The 18,824-nt window shown below is 33.7% G+C and overlaps 1 protein-coding gene across 1 annotated transcript; it reads left to right on the top strand.

Annotated features, from left to right (window-relative positions):
- Positions 1-5,224: 5,224 nt before the first annotated feature.
- On the top strand, positions 5,225-17,906 carry LOC146138164 (gamma-soluble NSF attachment protein-like). The gene is made up of 5 exons (XM_083393519.1): positions 5,225-5,422; positions 7,897-8,030; positions 9,037-9,254; positions 14,552-14,692; positions 16,956-17,906. Exons 1-5 carry the CDS (start codon positions 5,280-5,282, stop codon positions 17,382-17,384), a joined length of 1,065 nt encoding a protein of 354 aa, XP_083249645.1. The 5' UTR covers positions 5,225-5,279; the 3' UTR covers positions 17,385-17,906.
- Positions 17,907-18,824: the final 918 nt, after the last annotated feature.

Genomic DNA, 18,824 nt, shown 5'->3' with positions numbered 1-18,824 from the left:
AGCAGCGTGACACTATGTAGAACGAGAGTGACTGCGATGGGGATTAGCTAAGTGGAAATGCCGGTTGGATTTGCCAGAACGGCCAGGAAAGGAAAAGAGTATCGAGGTGAAATATTTAACATTTTACCAGGCGAACACGCTATAATTACAAGCATAAACAGGCATACGTCGTTTCTCTATAAATTTAATGATTTATACTAGCTCAGTGGTTCTCAACCCTTTTTGTCTCGTGGCCCATTTTCGTTGCACAAAAATTCTGTGGCCCAATAATTTTGACGAAAGAACAAAAACTATCAAGGTTTAGAACAAAAAATAGCGGAGCATATATCAAAACTGAGAATAATAGCTTCATGTGGGCTAATCGTGGGTTTATAATACCCAGAGCCTTCACAAATGAGATACTCTATCAAATCCCCAGCGCAGTCGATCCTGCTACAATAATAATTTGAAGCGATTGCTGAAAAAATGCACCCAACAACAAAAAATAGACTTATCCATACGAACGCCCTATGTTTGTAAGGCGTGTTTCTGCTGCGCTGTTAACTGTATTCATTGAAAGCGTGGTCATTCCGATTTTTCAAATGCTAATACAATTTGCGGTCTAATGACAGCGAAGTGTTTCCTCAAATGATTTGTGTCGTTTCTGGATCAACCAAAAAAGTTTTAGCTCACCTGGTCAGGGAACAGAGACCATTTTGGATTTTCAAAATGGCCACCAGGGTCATTTGATGTCAAATCGCCAGGCCATGTAAGACACGGTTTTATATTCTCGTAATTGTTATTAAATTGCTTAGGTAATTATCTATTTCACTCGAATACTTTTTATTTTCGCAGACAATGGCATCAATGATACTATAATAGTATCATACTATCATTGATGGCATTTATCGTTAGCTCACTGTTGTGCTTATTGAAGCGTAACTCAAAAAGTAAATAAAGATTTATTCTATAATCATTGGTTTCTTGCATTTTCGAAGTCACATTGTTGTTTTTAAATTATAGTAGTTGTTGGCGCTGGTCTAGAATCTTAAATTAAAACTGTAAACTGGAAGAATAAATATAATAACATCTAAACCCTAACTCGTACCCTATAACACTGTGGCGTAGCCAGCCGAAAATGTTTTTTAGGGGGGACGGAATTTTTGAACTTGAAATAGAAAAAGTATTTTGGTTTGGACTTATCGATGCAGAAAAAGACAAGACATGCTGAGTAGGCAAACTATAATTTAATAACTTGACACTGAAGCTGCTACCTCAAAGAGATAAATCAACTAAATTATGAATCTGTAATACGATTGAAAGTCCATTCTTCGATTCCCGTCAGCGAGGCTCGTTAAAACTTGATCGATCTTTTCATGTTTCCTTTCCCCATGAAAAGGATTTCATACATGAAAAAGACCCCTCAGCCTCAACAGTTGTTGCGATTGCGGTGCTAACGCTTGGGTAATCTTAAAGTTTAGAAGAAGAATTGTTGACTTTAGGGTTAAAGAATATCTCTATGTGGCTTACTTTGCTATCAAAGTCTAAATGAGTACAAAAGCTCAATGTTATTTATTTTGATTGATTTATTAGGAGGGAGGATTAATAACAAAGCGAAAAACTGGGGATTTTCATTCAATCTACCTTAAAGAGCACATTAGGTCATCGACGTTGCAAGATATACTGAATAATTAAAATACAAAAAAAACTATCCCGGGCAGACGTTATCACAATAAAATTGTACCTTGACTACCCTGGGCCTTTCCAGCTCTTGTCAGCTACTTTACAAGCTTCATTATAAATGTTTGCTGAAATGTTAAGGTTCGTGCGTTCTTCTTCAAGAACACTTTTAAGAGAAGAAATACAACTCTTGTTGCCTACATCTCTCGTCGAAAAAACAAGAGCATCAAGTATAAGTTTGACGTTACATCTCAATGTTCCGATGCTGTTGTACTTCTCAGACCACCTGGTGGGGGAGAACAAAGGAATGTTAATTCCTAAACTTGCTTTTAGGGCTCTCTCTGAAGAAACAAATAGTCTCCCTTATATTATCCAGGTACTTCTTATGATTTGAACTTTACTATGGTCATTGGAGACCAAGTTTAAACAATGAGAAGCACAGTGCACAAATATTGTTTTCGTTTTTGTATACCATTCACCAAAGGCGCCAAACTTTCAAATATCCAGGTCGTTACTTTCTAACCAGTACAGAATTGATTATTATCTTTTATACCTTTCTTTTAGCGACTTTAGGCTAAAAAAGTTTTCCTTTTTAAAAATGAGCCAAAAAAAATGTGAATTTACGTTAATTTAAAATGATGCTTTTGGTCGAAATACCTTTGATAAAATCTAAATCTGTGCTACAGGAATTAATTGTTATCTTGGTCAAATTCTGGGGCGTTTGGACGCTCTGTCAAAAAATCCATGTTGTCTAAAAATGCTCTGCACACCCACATTCGGCCCCCATGCCACTCACATGAACTGCCATTGTTGATGCGCCAACATAGTCTTGTCGAACAAATTTTTTGACACCACTTCTATCCCAGAGAGATGGACTAAGATATTTAACGAAATTGATCCTGCCTAAATGGATTTCATTTTAACAAATCCTGTGTAGCACTTTAACACTTTGCTACCTTTGATGTATCTTAAAACAATGCTCAGTTGTTGTTTACCAAAATATTGCACAACTCTTCAGCTATTACAGAGACAAACAAATTTTATTTTGTATCATTGAGCTTGCATACTTCGCATTTACAGCCGTTCGAGTAAAATCCTTTTTAAGTCTTGTTCCCGAGCATTGATCTAAAATTGAAGAATATTCCCAAAATTTCCTTTATCTGGGAATGTCTGCACAAAGGTATGTTTATTGACGCACAAAATGGCACAGTCTTAACGATAGAAGTCATAGTGTTTCTATTTTCTCTTATTTTTACAGCATATCTTGCTCCCAAGCTCGCACACATATTTTGGCCAGTTTCCATGCTTATCTCAATGATTTTTTGATTGCATTGTATGTTTCTTCTACAAAAGCAGCATTTATAAGGTGCCCATGCTTTAGACATGATTGCAATATAGGGTTAACAAAAAAATATTAAAATTGGTTAATGATTTTGTACTGCCAAAATCGCTTACATTTAGCAGTATCAAAATTTGGGAATTATTTTTTATTGTGAAAAACCTATTTGTGAAAAACTCGACTTAAAGGAGTCTAGCACTCTTCTAGATGCTGAGTAATTAATGTTTAACTTACGACCTTTCACTCAGCAGCATCATTAACAACCTTAACAGAATTTACAAAGTTTGCTGCAACTTGGTAGCCGTTATCTTGCGGCCAGTCACAAACTAGAAGCCTCAGCTAGTTGCACTGAGCGTCCATAGAGGAAAAAAGAAACCAGGACTCTTGGCCAATTAAAACTTCAATTTTGGTTCTCTCTGGTACTAATGGAAGCAACACCAGCAACCCCAGGCAAAATTTACATGGCTTGGGTGTATCCCAATTTTTTGCCGTATCTTTGAATATAGAAAGTATTGTCATTCTTGTAAAAATTATTCTCGCGTTCTAATAACATTTTTGATAATTTAAAATAGGTGGTTACACCTGGCATGTACCATTGAAAATGGTACAAGGGCTGCAACCTGCAACCAGTATGGCAGAATCCTGGGGACTTGGCGACTATGTCGGCCGAAGAATCAGCCAGAAAACTGAAGGAATTGGTGCAAAGCTTTTTTTTAAAATTCATTTCACAAAAAAAACTTGTTGTTTCTACACGTATTTAATTACACAACATGTTTTTAAAATGCAAAATATATAGTAACATTATGCACTATAATTGGCAGAAACTAAATTTGTCGTGCTTTTAAACAGTTTTGGAAGTGTGAAGCACTTTGTTTACTGAGAAAAAGCCAGTGTTAGGCATAGATTGAAGAAAGAACTTCATTATGAAATTGTTGTGTGTTTGCAACTTTTGGTTAAGTAATTTACTTGTTAGCCTTATGGCCTAAACATGGCAAGATACATTCCTTCAATGAACACATCACTTAGGTTTAGGTTTAGGAAAGAAACTAAAAAAATTAATAATTTAGGCCCAAAATGCATGTCACCAGAAGACTTGCAAGATTCTGCCGGCCCGGTCGCAACTAGCAAAAAATACCTCATAGGCCACATACTGAAGTTAAAAAATGTGGTTTTAGTTAGCGAAAGTTTTAATTTAAAAGGAGATGTGACGCTGTGGGCATTATAAAAGTAATTTGCATGTTGCTCAAAATAATGTGATTTTAATTTAACAGAAATTTCATTTTGGAGATTTTATGAGTCACACCCTGCTACACGTCATAGTATGCAAAACCCAGGGCTGAATGTATAATATAATTTTTCTTAAGTAAAAGTTATTTTTTGAAGGACCATGGCTTGCTTGCCTTCATGTATCCACCCCTGTTTTGTTTATGACCATGTTTTTGCAAACTTGCTGTGTTGCAGCCCACAACAGAATAATATGTTTTATCTATTATTTGGGCCACTCTCTTTCTACTGAAGATTATGAACAGATCCGTGTTTAGTGTTCCTATGGCAATTTCTCCACATGTAACTCTTGAGCAACTTTACTAACTAACAATATGTATTAAATTACTGAATTTAAAATGCGACTTTGTCACTAAATTGCTATCTGTTTGCACTTTCCTGTTATAGGCTACACATGACTAAACTGTGCGCTTTGTAGTTTTTGCCAAGCATTACAGCAATTATGTGTAATCGCAAAATACACAAGCAAGTCTGCATTTATTTAAAATAGAAACAGTGTAGTAAACCAAAAATTTTTAATACATTGCGAGCTGCACACACCACACTAAAGGGTGGCAGGGAAGAGTCCTTTTGTGGCCTTGCAGCAATAAGTTGTTCCCTTGAGAGTGATTGCCCACATTGGCAACCGCTTTATGTAAAACCTATATATATATATATAAATGTTTTAAAAAAATGCTAGTTTTGAATGAATAATTCATAAAATGTTAGAAATTTTGCATTTTCGCTTTGTTCTGTACATTGACATTTATCAAAATGAAACGATTTTTACAATTCACACAACTAAACATTAAATTGTGCACTAAAATCTATTGTTATTTATTGTGCCTGTTTTTGCATTACTTGAAGTTAATGATTTTACTTCTTTATTTCAATTTTTTACAACATTGCACCTGGTCCAATTTACAAGAATATTTTTTTGTTTTTTATATTGGTAGACTTTTTATGGAAAAAGTAGACTTGTTGTAACCACTATCTGTATGGATAAATAGTCATAACAATGACTAGTAAAATATCAGAGGCAAGTTCACTAGAAGATGAAGGAAATAAACACCTAAAGACAAGTCTTTTTAAATGGAGACCAGATTATGACAGCGCTTCTGCGAGTTTTCAAAAAGCTGGCATTGCTTACAAAAACCTCAAGTAAGAAATACAACAGATGCTTACAAATATTTTAGCAGTGTTATAAAATGACAATATTTTGTTTATGTATTTATTCACACATACACACACAGACACATATACTGTATAATTATATATTTATTTATTTGTTTTTGTGAATTAGGAGTATTTTGTATTTGTGACAGGGTTAAAAGTTTTAACTTTGCTAAATCTTAACCGTTTAGGCTTGACAGCAGCAAGCAGCTCTGTTTTACAAATAACACTGGCTTACCAAAAATGTCATGGCGCTAAAACACTTCCAAGCTGTTGGGGCGCTGATTCCAAAACTAAATTTTTCTCTATTGGATCTGGTTTTCTTTCTACGGGGTCCCTTTCAAAGTGTAATCAACTGAAATAATGGACACTTTTGTGCTTCAGAATGTCGCAATTGTGCGATTTTTGTTTGTGCTAAGGCAATTATTATGCTTTTAAAACCAAATCAAATTAAGGTAGACGCGGGTGCGGTTGTTGCATATTTTGTCATGGGGTTTATTTTCAGGGCTTGGTGTTTATTTGATTTCATTTTATTGTCAAAATAAAATTTTGTGTTAATGAGCCGTTATAAACAGCAATACTTACCAGGGTTGCTTTTAAATATTATTGACTTCACTTTGGTTTGTGGTTTAGCTTATTCGTTGCATGTTTATAGTTTCCTTAAATTGTTTCTGCAACGTAGTTATTCAAAGATAATACAACCATGAAGCCTATATATAAAAAACTTGCAATTTCTGTTTCCAAAAAAACATTTGTTGTGCTCGCTTGGTTTAAGGAAAAAAAGTCTTAAGTGTAGTCTACAACTTTGTCAGCGAGATATATTTATACATCTTTACAAATTAGACACTATACGTTTGTCGGTTTATTGCAGGACTGGTTAAGCATTTACTTTACTAAAGAACAATTTGTTAGCACAAAATTGCAAAATACACAACTATACCGGTATATATAGTTTAATTAATCAAAAAAGCTCCTCTGGTTATTGAAAATTTTAACCAACGTTTCGGCAACCTATGCAAGTCATCTTTGTCAGGGTGAATGACACCGAAAGCTCGGAGTACAGTATATGAAAAACACACAGTAGAAAAAATGCAAGAAAAAGATGCAAGTTCCAAGATTCATTCACAAGAATGGTAAAACCATGAACAGACAAACAGAGGTGATACTTTCGACATGCTACAAACAGTTGTTGAAGGACTAAAAGCTATACATTATGCCCAATTTCTCTCTTATTGTGTTGTTAGTTATTTTTTTAACTTTTTTTTTCTGTATGTTTCCATATATACATAAAAGGTTTGGTGTCTTCAACCTGGCGAAGGCGACTCGCAAAGTTTGCCGAAACGTTGGCTTAGAATTACATTTACCAGAGGAGTCGTTTTTGATTAATATTACTATACCTGGTAGCAACAGTTTATGGTTTCAATGATAATATGTGGAATCACAAATCGGTTAACTGAAAGCTATTACATTTTTTTGGTGATTAGTAAGTATTTTGTACTGGTTAATAGCATTGCTCTAGAATTTTGAAAGTTTGGTGCCTAGCCTATATAACCTATAGTGACAGCATTGCAAAACATTTTGTTAACATTTTATACATATTGTAATAAAAAATAATTTTCCAATGGTACACATTTCAAACAACTTACATTTGTACGGTTGTGTTAACTCTGATGCATAACCACATGAATAAAACATGATATGAATACGAATGCCAGGTTATTGCCAAAAGTAAAATTACGTGAGTGCAATGTATGCAACATGTACTCTTCAGCAATTTAGTCCGTTTCGCAAAGCACCAGCAAAAATATCCGGGGTTGACCAGGTTAAATAGAGTATAAATTTATGACTTATATTATAACTGGCAAAGGACTACTGGCGTTGTCCCGGCGATGTAAGTTTAAGCATGGTAATTTGTTATATCTACCTGAATTTTGTGTGGTTAAGCAAAATGTGAAAATCCATCACTGTTGTGCATATTGTGCACACTTATTTTCTGTAATGACTTAAAGTTTTTATTTTTTTAATAACATAAAGTGTAGCTCAAAAAATATGAAAAGTTAAAAGGTAACCCTTTAAAAAAAGTTACACTATAGCCTAGGTCATAGGTTTCTGGGGACTCTTACCTGTGACATAATGGATTCTTACATTCTGTTTAACCACTCAAAATTCAGCTGGATATCACAATTTATGCGTGTATTGCAGTCGAATTATCTAATATCACCGAAACAATGCCAGTAGTTCTTTATCAGTTGTGTTTAACTGGATAATCTTTAACCCAGGCAACACAGCAATTAATATTTTTAAATAATGGGATTAAAATCCTTAGTATCTTGCCCACTGTTATATTAGTCTCTTGTCCTTTTTTTTTATATCAGACTGTATTGAACTGTATATATTTTGCTTGTTAATTTAACAAAACAGACCTTGCAAATTGTTTCTTTTATATATAAATATTTGTGTAGGTCGCTTGAAAAGGCTTGCAATTGTTTCCTGAAAGCCGCAGACTCCCATTATCAAAATGGATCACGATTTCATGCTGGCAAAGCTTATGAAGAAGCTGGGCAAGTTTATCGAGACATGAAAGACTTTTCCAAAGGTAACCACTAGGCGCCCAAACAGTTTGCTAACATACGTATATGATAATAAAAAAATCTCCCATATGTTTAACATTCTTAACAGCTGTCATTTGAAGCAGTTCTGTAAACTGTAATATGTCAACTGTCCAGGTTGTTGTCAAAACTTATATTTTTGCCAATAGTGAGTACAATGAAACATTGCACACAAAAGTCTTAAGCAATTCGGTTCTGTTTTTTAAAGCATTGTTGGGTCTTAGTGCTTTTTTTCGACTAACATGATCTGTTATGCAGTCAAATAATGTACTGCAAAGAATACAAAGTTACTATTGACATAAGAATTCTGGATAATTACGCTGTGCATAACTGCATAACCTCGCTGAATATTGGCCTAAAGTTGAACTTAAGTAACCCTATAGCGCCTTTTGTGGACGGCCAGCACATTTTACAATGTAATATTACTTTTGCAACTTAACGCATTGCAAACTCCACACCAGACATTCCACGTTAGTCGCTCGCCCAATAATAACGCTTGATTGACATTTAATTATTATTATACAAACGTTATCTGAGACGCGGTAATTACCAGGTTACATTTAAAGCAAGCGCCACAAATTGATCGCCGCAGCGACAGGCCAACTTACCACACGCATTTGTGCAATTAGGCGCAACAATCGTCGGTAAAACATTACATTATATCGGTTCCAATTACCCGAAATAAACGGCAGAATTGAATCCAGGTGGGATTCGAATCCAAGGATTCGATATTCTACTTTGAACATTCCTAGTAACCACTTATTTGATTATGTGCTACTTGACTTGTTTTTTACATCTCTTAATCATATTAACAATTCTTATGACTTATAAAACAATTTATCTGAATAAATTTTGTTTAAAAAAACATTTAATTGTTGGTTTAAATGTTCTAACGATTTCAAATAATTTAGTTAGTGGTATTTTTTATGAAGTTGAAACATGTTATATGTAGATTTTTTCCTAAATAACCAAGCAAACACTATATTTTTTAAGCCCTTGCTTATTTTGATCGTGCATCTGAATTGTACTTGGAAGATGGCACACCAGATACTGCAGCATTGTGTCTGGTTAGAGCTGGTAAAATGGTTGAAACAGTTCATCCTGATTGGGCTATAAGTTCATACATGAAGGCGGCGCAAATTTATGAAAATGAAGATGAAACCCGATTTCGACAAGCTGCAGAATTGGTCGGAAAAGTTGCCAGACTTCAGGTAATCATTTTTTTTTTGAGTAGATATTAATTTTTTTGAAACTAATTTTGGTTCTTGCTTAGGCTTTAAACTCAGTTTTTACCATACAAAACTAGAATAAAAATCATTTGGGCACTTTTTGAAACTTATGTTAAGTTAACATAAGTTACATAAGGTTTTAAATTTAACACATCTTGGAAAATAGTGATCATGTGGATCCAGGAGACGAATGTAGAACAAATTTTGCAAAAAAAATAACATTAGCATTTTTTGCGCACCTTCAGGAAAAAAATAATTGAGCAAGTGTCCAAAATTTTGCACATATGCGCAAAAAAACGGTTCGGCGAGAACACTGCCTGTCACTATCCAACTATTCAAGCCAGGGGTGGCCAACCAATGTCAGACCAAGAGCCACATTTCTTATTTGGTTAACCGTAAAGAGCCATACTTTAATCGTTAGCAGAAATCAATATCACCCTGCTTCTTCCTTAGTTATACACGTACTTTGCTAAGCTAGATTTAATATATATGTTGTACACCAATGACTGTGTGCAAAACATCACTGGAAATTAAGCGTTAATACATTCAGGTGAAAGGGACTTATTAAAAGCCACTTGATAAGTCAAGCAAATACCTCGTAACTCATCCAACCTTTACTAATTAAACAAAGTTTCTAAATTTATATCAATTAAAAAAACTATTTTTGTCTGGTAACTTTTATGGACTTTAAATTTTAGTTTCTAAGAGATCTATGAAAATACATACTGGGGTATTCCATATCAAATCATCACAAAAATTGAAATTTTGTAACCACCCGTCTCAGATTTTCATGATATTTACGTTGTGCAAAATATAGCTCAAAAAAATAAGTTTGCAAAAAAAATTCGAAAAAATTCCAATCCGTTAGGAAGTTATGGTACTTTGAAATTTGGCCACTAGAGGGGGTTTTCGGACACCCCCAAAATGGACAATTTAAACGCTGTAATTTAAGTAAATATAGAAGTAAAAGTATGTTTCCTACCATTTTTGGTGTCAATGAATCCATTTTTGGAGTCAAATTTACATTTGGATAAAGTTTAGAGGCCTTAAGGGGCACTTATAAAGAAAAAAAGTGTTAATGTTCCGAGCGAAATGGTGAAAGACTGCAAATATTTAGAAACCCAATTTTTTATTCGTTTATCCTTTATAGCAAGATCTGTCAAATAAGCCTAAAATAAATCTTAAGACTTATTGGATAAAAGTTTTATAGCCAAAACGGAACTCATACTTTTTTGGTTACAATTCCCTTAATAAATGTATTTATTATCTGCGCTTTTGTACTTATGACAGCTCTTTGTATATATTTTGTATGATTGTTTAGAAAGGATTAACAGAATATGGCTCTTCAGGAGACACTAAGATGACTTGCAGGAAATTTGTTTGAGCAATATGATTCAGCTGAACAAAATATTTCTTTTAAAACTATTATTTTGTCCCACATTGTTAGAACTGTTCAAACCTTAGGACTAACCACCGTTTTTGTCCTAGATTTTTATTTATTTCATTGATACTATCTGTCTATTGCTTAAATGTTTTTTTTTAATTCTTACTTGGTTACTTGCTGCAGCCTATATACTGATTTGTTAACAATTGAAGATGAAACCTGCTTCGGTGATATGCTGCATCGGAAAAGCTACCAGGGATGACTGTCACGAGTTAACATACACTAAGTCTAAGTCACTGTTGAACATTTTGGATATTGATAAAGAAAAAGAGAAGTGATTTTGTGGAGAGCTGGGTTAAGAGGAAATAAGATCTCTGCGTCACCTGTAGTTCGCTTAAAGTTTAAAGGAGCTGCTTATAGCATGTGGGACAATTTTTTTCTTTTAAAACACTTGTAAAACATTACACGGTGATCCTTACATACAGTCTTAGCAGAGATCTTATTTCCTCTTAACCCAGCTCTCCACAAAATCACTTCCCTTTTTCTTTATCAATATCCCAAATGTTCAACAGTGACTTAGACTTAGTGTATGTTAACTCGTGACAGTCATCCCTGGTAGCTTTTCCGATGCAGCAAATCACCGAAGCAGGTTTCATCTTCAATTGTTAACAAATCAGTATATAGGCTGCAGCAAGTAACCAAGTAAGAATTAAAAAAAAAACATTTAAGCAATAGACAGATAGTACCAATGAAGTAAATAAAAATTTAGGACAAAAACGGTGGTTAGTCTTAAGGATTGAACAGCTCTAACAATGTGGGCCAATATAATAGTTTTAGAAGAAACATTTTGTTCATCTGAATCACATGGCTCAAACAAATTTCCTGCAAGTCATCTTAGTGTCTCCTGAAGAGCCATATTCTGTTAATCCTTTCTAAAAAATCATACAAAATATATACAAAGCTTTCATAAGTACAAAAGCGCAGATTATGAATACATTTATTAGGGGAATTGTAACCAAAATAGTATGAGTTCCATTTTGGCTATAAAACCTTTTTCCATTAAGTCTTAAGATTCATTTTAAGCTTATTTGACAGATCTTGCTATAAAGGATAAACAAATAAAAAATTGGGTTTCTAAATATTTGCAGTCTTTCTTTTCAAGTGCCCCTTAAGGCCTCTAAACTTTATCCTAATGCAATTTTGACTCCAAAAATGGATTCCTTGACCCCAAAAATGGTAGGAAACATACTTTTACTTCCATATTTACCTAAAATACAGCGTTTAAATGTAAATTTCTATTTTTGGGGTGTCCGAAAACCCCCTCTAGTGGCCAAATTTCAAAATAGCATAACTTACTAACGGATTGGAATTTTTTCAAAATTTTTTTGCAAACCCATTTTTTCGAGTTATATTTTGCACAACGTAAATATCATGAAAATCTGAGACAGGTGGTTACAAGGGCTTAAAGATTTGACATGGAATGCCCATAGTGTCATATTTAAACAGTCATTATAAAGCAGACACGGGCAGAATACAGCCCGGCCTTGATTCTTTATAAACGCATTAAGTTTTTGTGAACAAACTTTTGTATGGCTTATGTGCAGCCTTACAGCTGTTGGATCCAAGGCCTTAGCCATAATTTGATAAAGGATAAATGCCAAAACATCCAGCAATGTGGGTGTCAGTTTGTTGTGCTGAATTCTACATGCCCCCCTTGAATTAAAAATTAAAGTTTTGCCTTTTTTATCAAATAATTGTTACTTTGTTGTTGTACATTTGCATACAACTCCAAACATTATAGCAGGTTTATTAAGCTTTAATGTTTTATGTTATCACATGTTGACTTAACGTGTGTAGTTTTTTAAACTACAAACGTGTGTAGTTTTTTTTTACGTTACAAGCTTGTAAAATCAACACTATTGCAGTTTTTTAATCAGTATTACAACTCATATTACGTGTATTTCTCATGCTGCTCGCTGTGAAATATAATTGTCCAACCCTGTTATAAGGGATTGTTACAAACCAGGCGGTTTCAGTGTGGAGGGAAACGCAAAGTTGTTTTTGCCTATGTAGCAACATGCATACATTTTAAGTCTAACTTATGCTCAACACTGATGTGGATCCATTTGATCTGGATCAGTGTCTTTCTTTATTAACAGGCTTTGGACTATATTGCAAGCCATGTGTTTCCCTTGGCAAACCCATAATTGCTGTCTTTCAGTTCAATTTTACAAATTAAATACATCTTAATCCCTATGCCTTTTCTTAATTATCAATTCAAAAAAATGTGTGTTATAATTACACTGGTCAACAGCAAATTTTAAATGGAGTTGGAATATTGATTCTTGAATCGTTTTCGGTGCTGATTCTGAAAATGTACTCAGTTTTTTGTAGCACATCAGGTTTGAGATATTCACATTTTAATTTTTTTTACTTATTGCTGTATTAATATTATAGGCACATTGCACACTGTGACATAATCCAACTTTGATGTGATTCATGCACCATTCTATCTGGTTTTACTGACTTCTCTCTAAAAAAACAATCTTGAAAGATATTTTATCAACGTTTTTTTGTAATTAAAGTGTTAATTTCCAGATGTAAAAACAAGCTGACTATAAGTGTTTTTGAACAAGGACTTACTATGCGTCTAACAACAGAAAAAATCAAAGAAATAAATGTTCTGCAGTGACATATTTTAATCAGTAATATAGTTACTTTTTAAAATTTGTATGACCAAAGACAAGCAATAAAGTATCACTTCAGATATCAATAAGTTGGACAATTGTACTTAAGCTATTAGATTTAGCAAGGAGACCTGTACCACATAATGTCAGCCCCAATTTGTGTTTCACTTCCTCCTCACGGAAGTCTTGAATTCTGCCTGATAAAGTTGAAGATGTTGGTGAATTGAGTTATTAAAAACAAAACGAAAATTCAGAACCAAAATTCTGTTTTCCCACAGATCTAAGCAGCCTTACTAGAGATGTGTCTCTTTCAAAAGAAAAGTCGGAACTGCTTGTTGTATTATGATTAAAATACAACAACTTGCTTGAGATTGATGTAGCAATAAGATATTATGAAATTGGACCTACAGTAGACAGACATTTTTGCTGTGCTACCAAATGCATTACTTATGAAGAGACTATAGGCCTATAAGAAAATCGTAAGGGGCTAATATAACAAACGTTATGCCCCTTAGAACATTTTAGTGCTCGTAGAATAGAATAGAAAAGTGAAGTTCTATGTATAGCATGTGTCTTTACAAAAAGATTTCACTATTAAGCTAAGCAAAATTAAAGGAACTTGATGGGCCAAAATATTAATAAAATTCAAAAGGATGCACATTGTAAAAAAGGTGGAATTACGCGCTTGGCTGGCATTTAGTAACTGTGTGCTAACTTTTTAGAAAATGAAAATTGCATTTTTTCCCAGTAGGTATTAGAGATCTACTTAGGTTTACATGTTAATAGGTTATGTATGTCCCTCAAACTGCATTTTCTGCAGTCTTACTTGAACTTCTTTCCAGAGAACCTTGGTTCAGTTAGCGACGCACAAAAACAACATTTTGCGGTATGAAATCTGTCACAAAGGATTTTAGAAGGGTAAAATATGTTGATGATGACCTGGGTTATGTTTACAAAAAAGTTTGTATGTCAGGCGTCTTTAAGGGTCATGTATCATATGTGCTTTGTTTTCATTGCTTTTTTTCAAAAAAATTAAATTTGAATATATTTTGAAAAGTTGATGTGCTAAAGAAAAACGAAGGTATATTCGAAATCAGCGCATAAAATACATCTAAGATGAAATACTCACATTTTGTTTAGAAAAAAAAAAGTGAAAATGTGTTGACCAGTGTTATAGAACTTAATATAGAACCTAATTATGATTTAAGGTTAAACTCAACAAACTTAGTGAAGCTGTCAAAACAATTTCCCATGAAAAGCAATTGTTGAGCCAAGTCCAGAGTGATCATGGTGCTGGTAACAGATTGACTTGTGCACTTGTATTGGTACATCTGCATATTGGCGATCAGGTAACAAAAAATATTGTTTGTATCTAGTATGTATATGGTGTGTAAAACTTGTTTCTGCTAGTCTGAACCTCAGAAAACTCATAATCCGGAAGGTAATAAACAAATTGATTTGCACAATAAATATTTTTTATTTTGTTTTATTTATTTGTTGTAACTAATAGCAATCTCAATATTTATTATTAACCAAGATTCACGCTAGTTGATCTGTTTAGTTTTGTGTTACCTGTCTAAAAAATTTATAATATAATATTAGCAGTGCCAGTATTATACAATGTGTTGTTTTTATTATGTTATATGAGTAGTGGTAAACATAAGTTTTCCATATTTAAATGGTGGTCCATTTTCAAAAAATCCATATTTTTAACCTTGTGTATTTTATTAAACCCATTTTAAGGGTACCTCATTTGTTAATACCAGTTTACTGATTGCTTGGTTGTTATAATTTTTTTTACTTGTAAAGTCCGTCAGACAAAAATGCATTATGTAAATTAAATGTATTTTTTTATATGTAAAACTTTTACTTTTTAGTTTAAAATTTCAAAACAGTAATTAATCACCCTACTATTTGGACCACTATTTCTGGGGCGACCAAAAACTACTTTGGCGACTCAATTCTCTTCACTTGACTTTTGTAACCGAACAAAACATAAGAAGTTAGCCTTAATCAGTGCGAATGTAATTAATATGGGCCATGTCTTCAAATTGCTAATTTTTTTTAAATTTGAAGAAATATTTTTCATAACCAATCTCAAAACTCCCACTATGTGAACTATTGTAATTGGCGACACAATAAAATCAAAGGGCGGTCCAGACCTGTACGTTGATGAAAACTGAAACTACGTTAACATATTTTCTATGGTTCCAACTGATAAGCTTATTGGAGAATTATATACTTGAAAAAAAATTCCGAATATTATTTCAACTTACTTTCTTGTGCCATTGTCCAGACGATATAAGATATTTACTGTTTATTCTTATAGGTAAAGGAATACAAATATTATTCAAAATGATTTAACTTTTAAAACATTCATTAGAAAAGTATAGGCAACTCGACATCTTAACAGTTGGCTTCTTCCAACTTGCAATTTAATGATGTTAAATATTTAGTCCATTTCAGGATTAATCCATATGAAAAAATAAAACTTGATATGCGACACCTTATCTTAAACAACCAATATTTAGGCCAATTATTATCTAAATCGCGCGATCCACGCTTGCGCAACAACAAAAACAAAATAAAGAAACGGATTACATGTTTTAAAAAGTGCTATGCATCCAATATCGCGGTATATTGTTAAGGACGACTATACGATATATATGTAAACGCATCGAAAGAGAGGCAAGTTAAATCATTGTTGACAAATGAAAAGATAACATTCATAGAAGACATGCCGTAATTTTTTGTGGAGTATTATTTCGTCCTGGCGAGTGCTGATTGGTAGACATTTGGCCGACGAGTGAGTGCAAATTTTAAGTGAATATTAACCCTGAGCTATGGATCCAAGGGTTTGGTTAAGATTTTTACCATTTTTAAGTTTAAGGCGACCAATTTTATCTGTACATTATTATATTTTAGTCCAACATTTACTTATATCCATAATTTAATGAGTGGAAAGTTCTTCCAATTAGCGTAAGTGTTTTGATAACAATACAATTTGATTGATGTAACTTAAATTTGATTGATGTAATCTGATAACAATTTGATTGATGTAACTTAAAAAAACACATCCATAACTCCTTCAAAACGTTGATTGTCAATTATTCTAAAATTAGAACGGTGATGTTTTAGGTAGCAAAAAGAGCTAAGAACGTTAATTGACAGTTAGTCTATATTAAACTGCTGGACTCATTTTTGCTCCCTCAAAACCTGCTTTACGGGAAGGTACCTAGGAACCTAATGAGAGTTTGCAAAAACAAGCTTTTTTACCTTATTTACCATATCCCATCAACCACAAAAATACTTTTTGTTTATTATGCCCATTTTTATGACAATTTTTTGCTTCGCGTTTTTTTCTACTCGCTGATGAGACAATAAAAGTTTTATCAAACATGATTTTTTAGTTTAACTGGGTGTTTTGGTCGTCTCGGAGCTCTATCATCAGCAATAAACATGTCAGTGTGTACTGTGTACACTTTAATGCTTTTACGGAAATTCGTTAAATCATATTAGAAATATTTTTTTTTATTCGATAAGCTCTAAAAGCGTTTTTAAGAATAACTTTCATTGTGCTATGTGTTTTAAACGGTGTATTTCGAAATACAGGTACGAGCGGAGCAAAGTATATATGATGCTTGTGACAGTGTGGTTGGCTTCGATGAAAGCGAAGAATACAGCGCATTGCAGACGCTTATAGAGGCTTATGATGAAAGAGACCAGCAAAAAGCATCGCAGCTGCTCAACACTCCGTTATTCAAGTATATGGACACTGCCTACGCTAAGCTAGCTCGCTCCCTTCGTGTACCCGGATATTCCGAAAACAAATCCATACCGACAACTGTTTCTAGTGCACTACCTTCCCGTGTAACAGTTGCGCAAATGTCCAATGAAGTAGACGCTATAAACGATAAATTTTCCAGTCTCCAAAGTTCCGTTCCCGTTCTTTCGGACGAAAACGTTTCACCACCCTCTACGAAAACAAATGTGCCAACGCCAAGTTTGCCTACAGTTGTGGACGAGATTGATCTCTGTTAACTTAATTTGATCAACCGAGGTGAAATTAAAAAGGCACACAGATTGGTTATTTACCTGCACGTTGCTGTGTTGTTTTGCGTTGAACACTGGAAGTCCACAATTTGATATTGAGAAACGAAGATGAAACACAACATTAATGTACAACAGTTAATAAGGCAAATATTAGGTCCAGGCATTTGGTTCTCAGTTGACTAAACTGTTTATTAACATTGTTAAAACATAGACTTTTCATCATGTGGTTTAGCTTTTTTGTGATAGTAATTTCTGATTTGCAAACATTGATGTATTAGTGATTTTACTAAATAAGTACATTAAATTACAAACGTTTGTTTTAAACGCAAAATATATTTTGCCTAACAGAAATAACTGGTGATTTCGCGTAAAGAACTGATCAAAGCGGTAATATATAGTTGGATGTAGATTTTCTCCCCATATACAATTAGTTTCTATAGATTTTTAAGCTGGCTTGTGGCCATGGTCTAATTAAGAACGTACTGTTTATATGAATGTGGCCAATCTGTTGTTGTTTTATTTTTCCGTGCAATATTGGGCTGCATGTCGTAAGTGTAACAAATGTATTTATGTGAAATTTGTCACCGTGCTCGGAAGTTATACCTTGAGTTTATATTTCCGTTGCAAAAGTGTTTTTTCCAGCGGTCAAATTGTTTCCTCTGTAATAGACCTGTTGTTGCTAAACTTATCCATCTAATAAAAAAAAGTGTAAAAAGAGTTAAAAACGTATGCTTTCGCAACCAAAAGTGCAATTATTGTCACAGTTTATAACAGGGGTTCCCAACCTTTTTTGCTGCTCGTACCCCTTTGTCAGGTCAGAGCATTCTTCGTACCCCCAAGAAGTTCTAATCGATTTTTTCAGATATATATTGCTAAATTACATTTCTTTTATATCTCAGTTAAACGTTAACTCGGTATTTTGCACAAAAATCGCAAAAAGAAATTAAACGTTAATTATTTTGTTTGCCACATCTCAGTGAGATATTTGGTGCTGCTTCATTGATAAAATTCGCTCAAACGATGGTTCGATTTTACTCAAGAAAAATTAAGATATCATATTTGAGAGGTTTCTTACTAAATAACAACAATTATTTGCAGATAATTGTTTTTTTTAAAGCAAAGGCCGTAATGGCTTAAAATCATTTACAATTTCAAAATAAAACTGTACTGTAAAATCTGTTTGAAAAGCTGCTCTGTGGCCCAACGATCTTCGTACCCCTTGATGTCCAATCTCGTACCCCCAAGGGGTACGAGTACCCCCGGTTGGGAACCCCTGGTTTTTAGGGAGGCTAAAAGTTGTGTTGCCTCGGCCATTACCATACACCGCGGAAGGTTGACTTTATAGCCTACTTCGTACATTGTTAAAAACCAATCCACCTATACTATACATACCAGTTCCGCAAAATGCCTATACTGACATTGAAATGC

This window comes from Ascidiella aspersa, chromosome 7 (genome assembly GCF_963924565.1).
Source record: "Ascidiella aspersa chromosome 7, kaAscAspe10.2, whole genome shotgun sequence".
Lineage (NCBI taxonomy): Eukaryota > Metazoa > Chordata > Ascidiacea > Phlebobranchia > Ascidiidae > Ascidiella > Ascidiella aspersa.
The sequence above is the reverse complement of the archived record's forward strand: the minus strand, read 5'-3'. Positions and strand labels throughout refer to the sequence as shown.

What these genes read in the sequence shown, in the direction of transcription:
- LOC146138164 (XM_083393519.1), top strand. Translation starts at nt 5,280, where the DNA reads ATGACTAGTAAAATATCAGAGGCAAGTTCACTAGAAGATGAAGGAAAT. An exon ending in ATTGCTTACAAAAACCTCAA is followed by an intron (nt 5,423 to 7,896) that starts GTAAGAAATACA and finishes ATATTTGTGTAG; the next exon opens with GTCGCTTGAAAAGGCTTGCA. An exon ending in CATGAAAGACTTTTCCAAAG is followed by an intron (nt 8,031 to 9,036) that starts GTAACCACTAGG and finishes ATATTTTTTAAG; the next exon opens with CCCTTGCTTATTTTGATCGT.